At 36.2% G+C, this 12,362-nt stretch overlaps 1 protein-coding gene across 1 annotated transcript in view; it reads right to left on the reverse strand.

The window, feature by feature from the left end:
* LOC143241100 (uncharacterized) overlaps nucleotides 1-12,362 on the reverse strand; it is a 168,162-nt gene that overhangs the window by 43,396 nt on the left and 112,404 nt on the right. The window contains exon 22 of the mRNA XM_076484645.1: nucleotides 3,262-3,439. Within this exon, the coding sequence (XP_076340760.1) occupies nucleotides 3,262-3,439 (178 nt within the window). The remainder of the gene's footprint in view (nucleotides 1-3,261; nucleotides 3,440-12,362) is intronic.

The raw sequence follows: 12,362 nt of genomic DNA on the forward strand, positions 1-12,362 counted from the left end.
AAATGCATCTCAGAACAGCTGGTATGGGTGTTAACACTTTTATTGATAAGCAGAGAACAACATTTTGACCTTCCCAGGTCATTTTCAGGTTATTCTTACTTATTGCAAGTTACAAACAGTCAGTGGTACTTATGGTAAGACTTTAAAAAAAAAAGTTACAGCAAATTAATATTCGTTATTGTCTATTCACTCAAAAATATATGTTAATTGATAAACTGCTGTGTATGTAATTACTAGACAAAGTCTGATAATGTGTAATACTGTTACTTAGGGTAAGTTTGTTTGAATTGAAAAGTATGGGAAGTAAATAGTCATTATTTTTATTAAAATTCTGATTGTTGAATAACTTACTCTTTTAATGCTGTCATAGGTTACTAGACACGGGTTGATAAAAGTATTATGTAATACCAATAAGACACAAACTTGTTTACACAAACATAATTCCTACTTCTTAATTACAGTTGGCTATAAGACAGGAAGCAATGAAGAGAGAAAAACAACGTTATCACCTGAGGCTTAAACACTGCTTAATACAGTGATACACTGTTGATTTATTGGTTTAATTTTTCTCTGTATGTTTCTACTGTTTTTTCGAGTCTGTTCAGTAAACTATAATATATTGTCTTATGTGTTCTTTCAAAATTTCCATTCATACAAATAATTGCTCTCTTGAAAGATTATGATAATTTTTGTGCTATTAAAGTTATTGATAATTTGAGTTTTTTACTGTGATAATGGAATTATACAACAATTCTGAAACATCTCTAATTGAAGTATTTTCATATTATGATGGTTTTAACATTTCTTATAATATTTTAATTTCCACCTTATGAATCATCTGAGTCTCTTCAAGGAGACAATCTAGTATCATTTCAATTTTTCTTGCCAAAGTATAAATGTTATACTGGCTTTATTTTCCTGAGATCAGCAAGAATTTGTTTTGATTGAGTTTTACATATATATAGATACTCATCACACTTTCAATTTGTTACAGGTTTCCAATAACACTATATGTACAGTCTAATACACAATAGTTTTAGGATTAAAAAAGCAACTTAATTCTAAATTCTTGCACCTGAAAATCTTTTCCACATTAAAGAAAGGGTAGTTTGAAGATGTATTAAAAAAACAAGCTTAAGATATAGGAAGATTAACCACTTTAGAAAATTAATTAGTTAAATGTCACTGATTAACACACTCAATCATTAATTGGTTAGTAAATTTCAATACCCATCCAAATCTTTCTATAAATCTAAGTCTTATTTTTCAAAACTAGTAATTTTGCCTAAAACATTTTGCTCGCTAATCAGTTTCTCATTATTTTGAATTTTTAAAGCATTTGATCCCATTCAATAATTATGCTTTGTGAGAATTAAGGGGCAATTTAGCAATAAAAGGAAAGCTCAATCTAGCTAAACTAAAATAATGTGTGAGCCAACTTCATAAGTAAAAAATATAGTTAAAAACTACAATTTAACTATTTCTATACAGTGTCAGATAATGTGACTGACCTTATAACTACAAAGTAACCAAAGTTTCAATATTATAATTTTTAATATTGCTTGTATATCTTCATGAAATTTGGCAAGGTTTTAACGAAAATTGGATTTTTAATTACATTGTGTTTGTGTTTTCTTATAGCAAAGCCACATCAGGCTATTTGCTGAGCCCACTGAGGGGAATCAAACCCCTGATTTTAGTGTTGTAAATCTGTAGACTTACCACTCTACTAGCAGGGGGCTTTTAATACATATTTTTATTAAATATTTGTCTGTGAATATATAGAGTCAGTGTTGATGGTTCCGAATGCAAGGTAATTTTCGTGTTCAGATTAAAAAGAATTTTTGCATCTAAAAGTTTTTCTAGAAAAACTTTGTATTTTATCCATTATTTTTCCTACCCTAACACAGTATGGTCTCAATCAGTTTGAATGGTCTTGTAATTGCTCTAAAAATAAATCTAAATAACCCTTTTTCTTTCTAAAATAACTGCTAAAGTTTAACAAAAAAAACTGCAAATTTTTATATTAAATAGTTTAAAACTCATAACAGTCTACATTTTTTCATACTTATCTTTGTTTTTATTGCTTCTTTTAACTATGTCTAACTAATAATCTCATCACATAAGTTATAAGTAATTCAGCAAATATATTGAATGATGTAATACCAGAGATGCTTGCTTGCATACCTCATGAAGAAACCTTTTTGTTTTTTTTCATTATCTATCTTAAACTAATTTTATATAACGTAATAAGTTTCTAGTTCTTAGATACTTGCTTACATACCTCAGGAAGAATGTTTAGTGGTTTTTTTTCATTATCTAACTTAAACAATTTTGATATAATCTAATAAGTTTCTAATTCTTAGATTTTAGTTACTTTTATAATAACAAATGAATAATACACAGAAAAACAAGACCTTTGACCTCTTGTTTGTTTTTTTCTCTCTAAGTTGCTAATGAAGTTTAAAACATAATTTTCATACTTGTGGCTCTAGCACAATAAATAATTTTTATTTTCTTAAAAATGTAAATGAGTACACAAAATAATAATACACACAAACTACACAATTTCCTATTACTAGAATAATTTAAATGGCTTTCTAACTACGGCATAAGAGCCTTAAAATTATATTCAAATTATATTCAAAGTTTCTTGATTTAACACTTTGAAAGAAACTTCCAAATTGAGGACAAAATAGAAAACACTGTGTAGTGAAGAAAATATAGTATACTACTCATTTGATATATTAAAATTTTGCCTTTCTATTGGTTATAAATAATATCAAATGTCAGAGAGAATTATTGGCAATTTGTGAAAGGATATGACATGTGGATCTAATTTTTTAGTTTATGACTCCATAAATAAATAAAATTAAGAGCTGTAAAAATCAGGCTTTGTCTTAGTAAATCTATATTATAATGACTAATTCATGATAAATTCGATGTTTGAAAGAGGGGTGTTCAAGAATTTGGAGAAAAGAGAAGACCTAGAGAGCAAATGCCATAATTCTTATACTAAGGAAAACTGAGAATTTAGAGAAATATTTTCTTATAAAATTAAGAACTTAAAGCTGACAATGCTAAAATTGTTTTGTTGCCAAGTTTATTTGTATATAGTGATAATAAAGTTCATTAGTTACATTTTGAATGTAACTCTCTTAGAAGTTGTGATAGTCACATTTTGACCTAACTATAGCAAGAGAATTAAAAACATTACTTCTTTATTCCCATGTTACTTTAAAATAACAATTATCACAATACCTGGAGCTCCTTTTTCTCCTTTAAACCCTCTGTAACCATCATTTCCTGGAAGTCCCCTATCTCCCTTTTCACCAGGTGGTCCTGGTCGACCTACAGAAGACTCTCCCTTTGGACCAGGAAAACCCCTAGAACCAGGAGGACCACGAGGACCCATACTTCCAGGGAGTCCTTGCAATCCCTACAAAGATAATAATATGTTAGGTGTTAACCAATGCATTTAAACAGTATATGTTTGAGTGTAAGCAGTTAAGAAACATACATTCTTAATTAGAAATACAGATAAAAGTAAAAAACACAACATTATACCATGCTGTGCAACATGACTGCAAGAAATATTACCTTCAAAAAACTTTAACTAGTCTTTTATTAATGATCATATGCAGTGTAAATATTTAAAGATGTGACTGATTAGTTGACATTCTTAGTCAAAGAATCAAAAAACATTTCCTCATCAAACATAAATGCACTTGAAAGTCATCAGCTTTTGTGGACAGTTAGTTTTATTATCACTTGGATGGTACTTGCAATCAAGGAAATACTGCAAGTAATCATTTTGGAGGTTTACTGCATGTGATGAAACTTCACATATGATAAGTGATGTTTTTCTAATCATGTGTAGTTAATGCACAGACTGACATGTTAACTTTCATTTCGTATCCCATTTTTATTATTTATAGTGTGACTGACTTGCACCATGTTCATTTTATACAGTTCACTTTCTGTTTTCATTAACTACAAAAATAAACATGAAAGCTCTTACTCTTTTCTTGAATTTCTCCATTTGTCATAATTAAATAATTTCTAAATATCTCACACATACATTTATCATAGGAACAGACAAGATACATTTTAATTAGTCATGTCAGTGAACATAAAAAAGCTTCTTAAACATTAGTCAATCACCCTTAACAATTTGCCAATTACACATTTCAGTATTATAAAATTTTACACACACACACAAGATACATTGGCCAAACTCAAGAAATTGGCTGGTTCAATTTACTTTCACTACAAAACTAGATCCTTCTTATTCATATTATCAAGATAGAATTTCTTAACAGTTTTTTTTTTTAACTGTGGGAAATGGAAAATTCAAATATCCATTTCTAAGATCATACAGAATGTGGATCTATTTTTCAGATTTCAAATATCTAATATTTGGTTGAATGTATTATACTCTTCATATTATACTAGCAGGGATAATTGGCATTACCTGGGTTAAAAAAACTACTCTCTCTCTCTCTCTTTCTTTCCCCATTCCGTATTTTGATAGGTAAAATATTTGGTGAATTTTTGAAAATAAAATACAAACTCATTTTAAATCAAGGCTTCATTATAAATGATATTTTTTGTTGTTTTTCTTTCACTGGCAAGTAGGCTCTCATGGAAAATATTTAGGTTATTATACCAGTTTAAGCAGCTGTCCTATCAAATAAACTTTGCCTTATTGTCCTCATTCACAATCTCCCCTTCTCAAATATTAAAATTTCAATTGCCAGTGACACCATCCAACATCAGAGGTAGACCTGTAGGAAATACATGTTCAAAATGATGCTGCTGCACACAGCTGTAATGACAGCACAACAGTAAAACATGTACCACTGTAACTTGAGTGTCACAAAGGCCACACATTGGTGGATCAGTCCCAGATAAAATAAAACAATGGGTTAAAAATTGTAACAACTAATGCAAACATAACCAGGGCAATTTCTTCCTTCTGGTCCTTATGGAAAAAACACAGCCAAAGAGCAACAGAAGGTTTGATCTGAAAAAAACTTATGATGTTGCTCACTCCAAATCAATTGCCAAACTGTGCAAAACCAAACTCTGTGTACAGGATTGTAATCCATATATGGGAAAGGGCAAAGAAAATGGATTTGGCTGCAGCATCAGTGAACTTGCTCCTGTGAATACTAATATGGTGAGGTATCCAAGAAAACTGCACAGTATTGGAAAATAGAGAAAAATGGTCCAGTCATTGTTGAATATCAACAAAAACAGGGTAAGAACTAAAGTTAAGTGATTCTAGGGCTAGAAGAGAGCCAAGAGAGTCAGTGTAAATCAGAGATGCCAACCATTACAATTTGAGCGTAATCATTATGATTTTGGTGTATACATTACGACTATATGCTCATACAGACAAATATTACAACTTGTTGCAACTCCCAAATTCCTATATATTATATAGGCCTATACAATAAAGTGACAAATTGTTCCCCCAGGACTTGAAAGGGGTGAAAAGAAAATTTCTGGTGAGATACAAATAAATTTTGATAATAAATAAAAGACATAGTCCAAATGGCTACTTGCAAATCATGTTTGTGCTTGATATAATAAAAAAATATTTGTATCTCCAACGTCTACCAATAGTTTGAGTGTGGTGCTTCTCCATACCGGGTACATGGGGGAATCCATAGTTACGTCATCACTGCTTGCCAGCCAATCAGTGCTCACGTAGATGGGTATTTCTTGTTTTCTAAGCGGCATAGAAACACCAATGCGATCGTTCACAAGTTGGAAAAAAAGAGGCCTCGTTCACCAGATTGTCTTGTTTCTGGCAAATCTAAAAGGACTAAAACTGTGAATCAAAAATTTAGGAAAGTGTATAATGCAAAATATCTGGTCATTGCATCAAAAGTCAGTGACAGTCATGCATTTTGTACAGTTTGTCACATCGATTTTGCTGTGGTGCATGGCGGGATAAACGATTGCTACAGACATACAAAATTGGCATCTCACCAACAAAAGGCTGAGGCAAAGACAAAAACGATGCAGATAACGACATTTATGAGTAAGAATTCAGAATATGAAACCATAAATGCTGAAGTGATGTTCACGCAATTCGTCATTGCTCATAATTTACCCCTAGCTGTAGCAAGATCATGCAGGACATCTATTCAGAAAAATGTTTCCAGACTCTGATATAGCAAAAAAATATGGCTGTGCGAGAACCAAAACTACAGCCATTGTACAAATGTTGGGTTGTGAAGATGACAAAATGATTTCAAGCATACTTACTAACAGTGTTTACAGTTTCACCACAGATGGATCCACAGACATGGATGACTCAAAACTATATCCAGTGGTTGTCCGATATCTTGACCCTTTGCTTGGAAAAATTGTTTGTTCTCTTTTGACAATGGTGGAATGGAAAGAAGCTTCAATGGTAGAGAATATTTTTAAGCTTTTGGACCATGAACTGACAAAGAGGAAAATTCCATGGGAAAAATGTCTTAGTTTTTCTTCAGACAATGCCTCAGTTATGTCTGGTATGGGTAAAGGTGTGATGGGACACATCTCAGGACTACAGCCTAGCATTTACTTCATGGGCTGTGCATGTCACCTCATGAATATTGCTGCCCAGAGAACTGCCCTGCTCAGTTTCTGATATATTGATAGATGTCTACTATTTTCTGGACAAAAGTGCTGGCAGAAAACAACATATCAAAGAGTTTCAAAGATTGTTTGACAAAGAAACAAGAAAAATTCTACAACTTGTTAACACAAGATGGCTATCACTTGGGGTGTGCCTCAACGGAATATCGGACATGTGGAAGCCATTGAAGAAGTATTTTCACTGTGAAAAGGAAAAACTAGATTCAAAAGGATCTAAACATGCAGCTCAGTCAGGCAGAAATACTTTAACAGTCAAGACACTCTCTCAGCCACACAGGGACACAGTCAAGACATCCTCTCAGCCACACAGGAACACAAGACAACAGTCTCCAAAAGCAGACAAAGAAACATTTGATATAACTCAATATATGTTTAGGCAGTCTGACCTTGAACTAAAGAAGAGACAATCAATGAAAAAAGAGAAGAAAATGAAAGCTAGCAAGGAAGTAACCAAGAAATGTTATGTGCAGAGAAAGTTAGATAAGTTAACAGTTTTCTTGGACAATAAAATGAACTTGTTATTTTGTCTTTTTCTTCAGTCTGTATTTCCTGTATTTGAGCAAACCAATTTGATATTGCAAAGAGAAGAACCTTGCATACACATTATGCATAGAACTCTGATTACACAAGTTAGAAATATACTTGTCAGATACATCAAGCCAGAATATTTTGAAGGCAACATCACTGAACTTGACTACAACAATGAATCCTTACACAAATCTGATGAGGCAGTTTCTATTGGAAATGCTGCCAAGGAATACATTGTTAAATATAAAAAAGACCTTGACCTGATCAGCTTCTACACCAGTGTCAAGAAATACAGCAATGTTATCCAAGTACAGACCCAATTTAACCAACTGTGCCTGGATACAAAGGCCAAAAGGAGCAATGGCAGATCATCTATTCTGAAAAAGTATGGCCCACTGAGGAAGGAAAACACAACCCCAGGTGGGATGCTTTGGTAAGGAATGAAGATTCAAAGCATATATTAAAGACAGTTGCAAACAGCAGAGGTGCAGAAAAGGTTCATGAGACTATGAGCTCTGAATGGGAGAAGTGTGGAAATCCCCAGTACAGAGCTGAAGTCACTGTTGATAAATGGGGTCCAGCATCTCTAAGGCCGAGGCCCTGGCAGAACCATAGACCAGTGATCCATGGTCAAGTTTCGATTGAATAAGAGCATGATATATCTTTAGCATAGAACATATCTGCTCTAGTGGTGGAAGAGAGGACAGTGAGGATGTTCAGTGCTCTTGTACATTTGACACGTAGCTGCTTGAAGTGTGGTATAAAGATCAGCTTATGGTCAAAGATAAGCCCCAAGAACTTTATCTCAGGGACAACAGGCAGCACAAATTCACTGATATGGAGTTCAGTATCAGGGAGAATACCCCGTTGGCTGCAAAAGTGCATGCAAATAGTTTGAGAGAGAAAGAAGTTAAAGCCGTTTGCTGTGGTCCACTTCAGTAAATGATTTAGGGCAGTCTGTAACTGCTGCTCAAGATACCTCATGTTCGACGACTAACATGAGATGTGAGAGTTGTCAACATAGAACCCATTTGCAACAGTAAGATGGAGTTATTCAGTGATGGCATTAATCTTTATACTTAAAGGTGTGACACTTAAAACACAGCCTTGAGGGACTCCAAGTTCCTGCAGAAAAGAACAGGAAAATGTTGAACCCACACGAATTGGGAACCCCCTGTCCATTAAAAAATGTTTAATAAAAATGGGCAAATTACCACATAACCCATGTATATGGAGGTCTCGCAAAATGCCATACCTCCATGTTGTATCATAAACCTTCTCAATGTCAAAGAACACTGATACAAGATGTTGTCGTTTGTGAAAGGCTTCTCTGATTGACATTTGAAGTTGAATCAGGTGGTTCATGGTGGAGCTCTGACATCGGGACCCACACTGGGTGGGCGAGAGGAGGTTGTTTGATTTGAGGAACCAAACAACATGAGCATTAACCATCCTCTCTAAAGTTTTATAGAGACAGCTCGTCAAAGCAATTGGACAGTAGTTTCAAGGAATCTTGGGATCCTTCCCAGGATTAGAGAAAGGTGGGACAATAGCCTGGCACCGGGCGTCAGGAAAAACATTCTCCTGCCAGATCCAGTTAAAAACAAGCAGAAGAATAGCAAGAAAAACAGGAGATAAATGGCACAGCATCTCATAGTGTACATCATCAGATCCAACTGATGTGCTGCCAGACCGATGAAGGGCCAGTTTCAGTTCTACCAGTGCAAAGGGACGATTATAGTCATAGACAGAATTAGTTCAAAAGGAAAGAGGTGATCGATCTGTCCAAGTCTTGATGACTAAGAAAGTGGAGGAAGAAAGAGAAGTGCTAGATACCTGGCAACAGCTTTCACCAAGGGTATCAGCAAAGCTCTGGATATCAGCTATTAGAGAGTAAGATCAAGAGAAGGACAAAATTATATTGCCCACTGACCATTCAAATCTTGCCCCATATGACTTTGGAACTGGTGGTGGGAGATATACTGGTTGTGAAATTAATCCATGATTCCTTCTGGCTTTGATGTCTTACCTACCGAGCATGTGCATGGGCCTACTGGAAAGCAATGCTGTGAGAGAGTGTGGGATACCTACGAAAAGTATCCCAGGCCTGTTTTTGAACCTTCCTTGCCATATGGCAGGAAGAATTCCACCACGGATAAGGATATCATGGAAAATGTGTCGAGGTTTCAGGAATACACTGAGCAGCTGCTTGTATAATACAGTCAGTTACTGCTGCCACACAGTCGTCTATTGATGGCTTACAGATGATGGCAGGATTACGTTCTGCAAGAGCAATGAAAGAGGGCCAGTTTGCTTAATCCAGCTTCCTCTGGGGCACGTGAGTCTGATGGCATCAACCACAGCCAGTTTCTCTCAAAATTATAGGAAAATGATCACTGCCTCGTGGATGATTGTCAACCATCCATGAAAAATTGGAGAATAGTGAAGGGGAGGAAACTGAATTATCAGTAGCATTAAAGGGCTGACTAGGTGCATGAAAATAAGTAGAAAAACCAGTAATGAAAAAAAGAAAGGTTGTGATCAGAAAGCACATGCTCTACAGAGAGACCCCTCTCATCAATATCAGCACTTCCCCAGAGGGGATGATGTCCATTAAAGTACCCCAGAATTGAAAAGGGAGACAGCAACTGTTCAATGAGAGAATCAAGGTTTGATTAACCATAGATCTCTCCAAGCAACAGGTAGAGAGAACAAACAGTGATGGTATGATCCAAGGAAACACAGATGGCTATGGCCTCCGAGGGTGTGTTGAGTTGCAAAGACAGGGCACATGCTGATCAACCAACAGTGCCACTCATCCATCACACAGCCTGTCATTTCTGTACAAAGAAAACTTCCGAAAGATAACTGTATCAGCAGGTTTGATTAATGTTTCCTGTAAGGAAAGACATACAGGATTGTAGGAAGCAATCAGTGTTTTGATGCCATCCAGAATATAATGTAAACCTTGACAGTTTCATTATATCCAGGTGGCCATTTTTATTTATGTGTTGGTGAATTGGGTGGAGAACCTTTCTGTTTATGACCACGTCTCTTTTCTTTACTGTCCTTATTCGAGGGAGGTCTATCGACCTCCATAGACCCTGCCCTTGTTCGATTGGGTAGGTTTTTGCTGTTGGAAGAGGATTCCAGCGACTGAGGATGTGAACAAATGATGGTTTTGCATCTTGGGGTTGGAGAAGATGTACCTGAGACAATGCTTATACCCGAAACCAAACAAAGTGGATCTTGGAATTTTCTGGAATGCATGTTAGGAGCAGAGAAGGGTATTGAAGTTGATTTATCAACTTTTTAACCATGTAGGCCAAAAGACCTTTCATGTGGTTTGAGAATGAGGCACAGAGAAAACCGTCTGCACTCCCACTGTAGTAGTGGAATGAAGTGCAGCAGCATACGTCCAAGATGAAGTGGTGGACAGCAACTTTTGAGCCTCAGGGTAAGTAATGTTTTGTATCGTTTTCAAATGCTGCACCTCTTTTTTCCAATTATTTATGGCAGGAATGAAAGTAGGATGAGTGAGAACCATTACAATTGGTGCAATAAGGGTCCATTTCACATTCATAGGCATTGTGGTTTTTGCCACCACAAGAGCACATGCCAAGCAACCACAACATGATGGCTTTGAGAGACCAAACTGCTGGCACTGGAAACATCTGAGAGGGTTTGGAATGTATGGCCATACCCTCCAATTAAGATAACCTGCCTTGATAATGGCAGGTGGACGCAGTGATGTAAATGTCAGAATGAGGACATTGGTTGGCATCGTAATTCCATCTTTTTGAGTGGAGATACGCCTCACTACAGAAACCCCTTGGGTGGAGAAACCAGTGAGAATCTCCAACTCTGGGATGTTCTTCATGTCCCTCTCAACAATAACTCTTCATGATGAATTTAAAGTAGCATGAGATGTAACCTCAATAGGTATATCCCCAATCACCTTTGAATGCAAGAGGAGTTCACTGTGTTGAGATGTGGATATTTCCACCAACCTGTCACCAGACTGAAGCTTCTTTTCTGACTTTGGAGAGCCAGCAAGTCCCTCTTGTCTCTTCTGAATGAAAAAGGGAGACATATGCCCTAAAGGTTTATCTGAAAGAGAATGTATTATAAGAAAATGAGATACAACAGGTGTTATAGATGTTGAAAATTGCTGCTCAGGATCTTCAAGTTGTGGTCGTTTACCTATGAACTGTTTTTCCACTATTTTATTTAAGTTTATTTAAAGGATCCATAAAAAAGGAATATTTCAGTGCTCAATAACACAACCCACCATGGAGCCCTACGAGGGGATGCACTAGATTGCATAACAAGGACATTGCAACAATGCCAGGGTTATGTGAGCACTATAACCAAACATCAGCATCAGATACAATGTCCACAACAGCTGTAGAGAACATCCAATACTGGTATTGGTTGACCCTAGACCAAGTGGACCAGCCGACTGACCCAAGGTGGGCCACCCCAAGGCTACCCATCAACAGGAATTCAAGGCCAAAGTGGTGTGTTAGGATTGGACCCCTCAACCACCAGGATCCTCTCTTCCCCATCACGGGTCATTATGCACAGCAAACATGTGGGTAGATGTTTAAATCCCAGAGAAGGTAAACTGAAATAACAGAACCTTTCCAAGGAGGTCATCTCACCACGTACAGGAATCCACACTGAGGGGTGTCACAGGTGGAGATGACTACAAGTCATAGAAAGATGGGTTGTTCATTGAAGGCAATTTCATTTAATGACAGTCTCAATTTGGCCAGCTACACCTGGATGCTCAGGCCAAAAAGAGAAATGGCAGATTATCTATTCTGAAATAGCACAGCTCACCAAAGAAGGAGGACACAACCCCAGATGGAAAGCTGTGGTGAGAATTGAAAAGAGAAATGGCAGATTATCTATTCTGAAATAGCACAGCTCACCAAAGAAGAAGGACACAACCCCAGGTGGAAAGCTGTGGTGAGAATTGAACCTTGATAGCATACTGAAAAGATAATTGCAAACAGAAGAGGCTTAAATTCACCTGTTGTGTAGAAAATTATGAATAAAAATGGGTAAAAAAGAAGTTTGAGTAGGATACCTGCAAATAGTATCTTAAGCCCACTTCCGAGCCTACTGTACCTGCTGGCAGGCAGAAAACCACCATGGATGAGAATACTGTG

This window comes from Tachypleus tridentatus, chromosome 13 (genome assembly GCF_004210375.1).
Source record: "Tachypleus tridentatus isolate NWPU-2018 chromosome 13, ASM421037v1, whole genome shotgun sequence".
In the NCBI taxonomy this organism is placed as follows: Eukaryota; Metazoa; Arthropoda; class Merostomata; order Xiphosura; family Limulidae; genus Tachypleus; species Tachypleus tridentatus.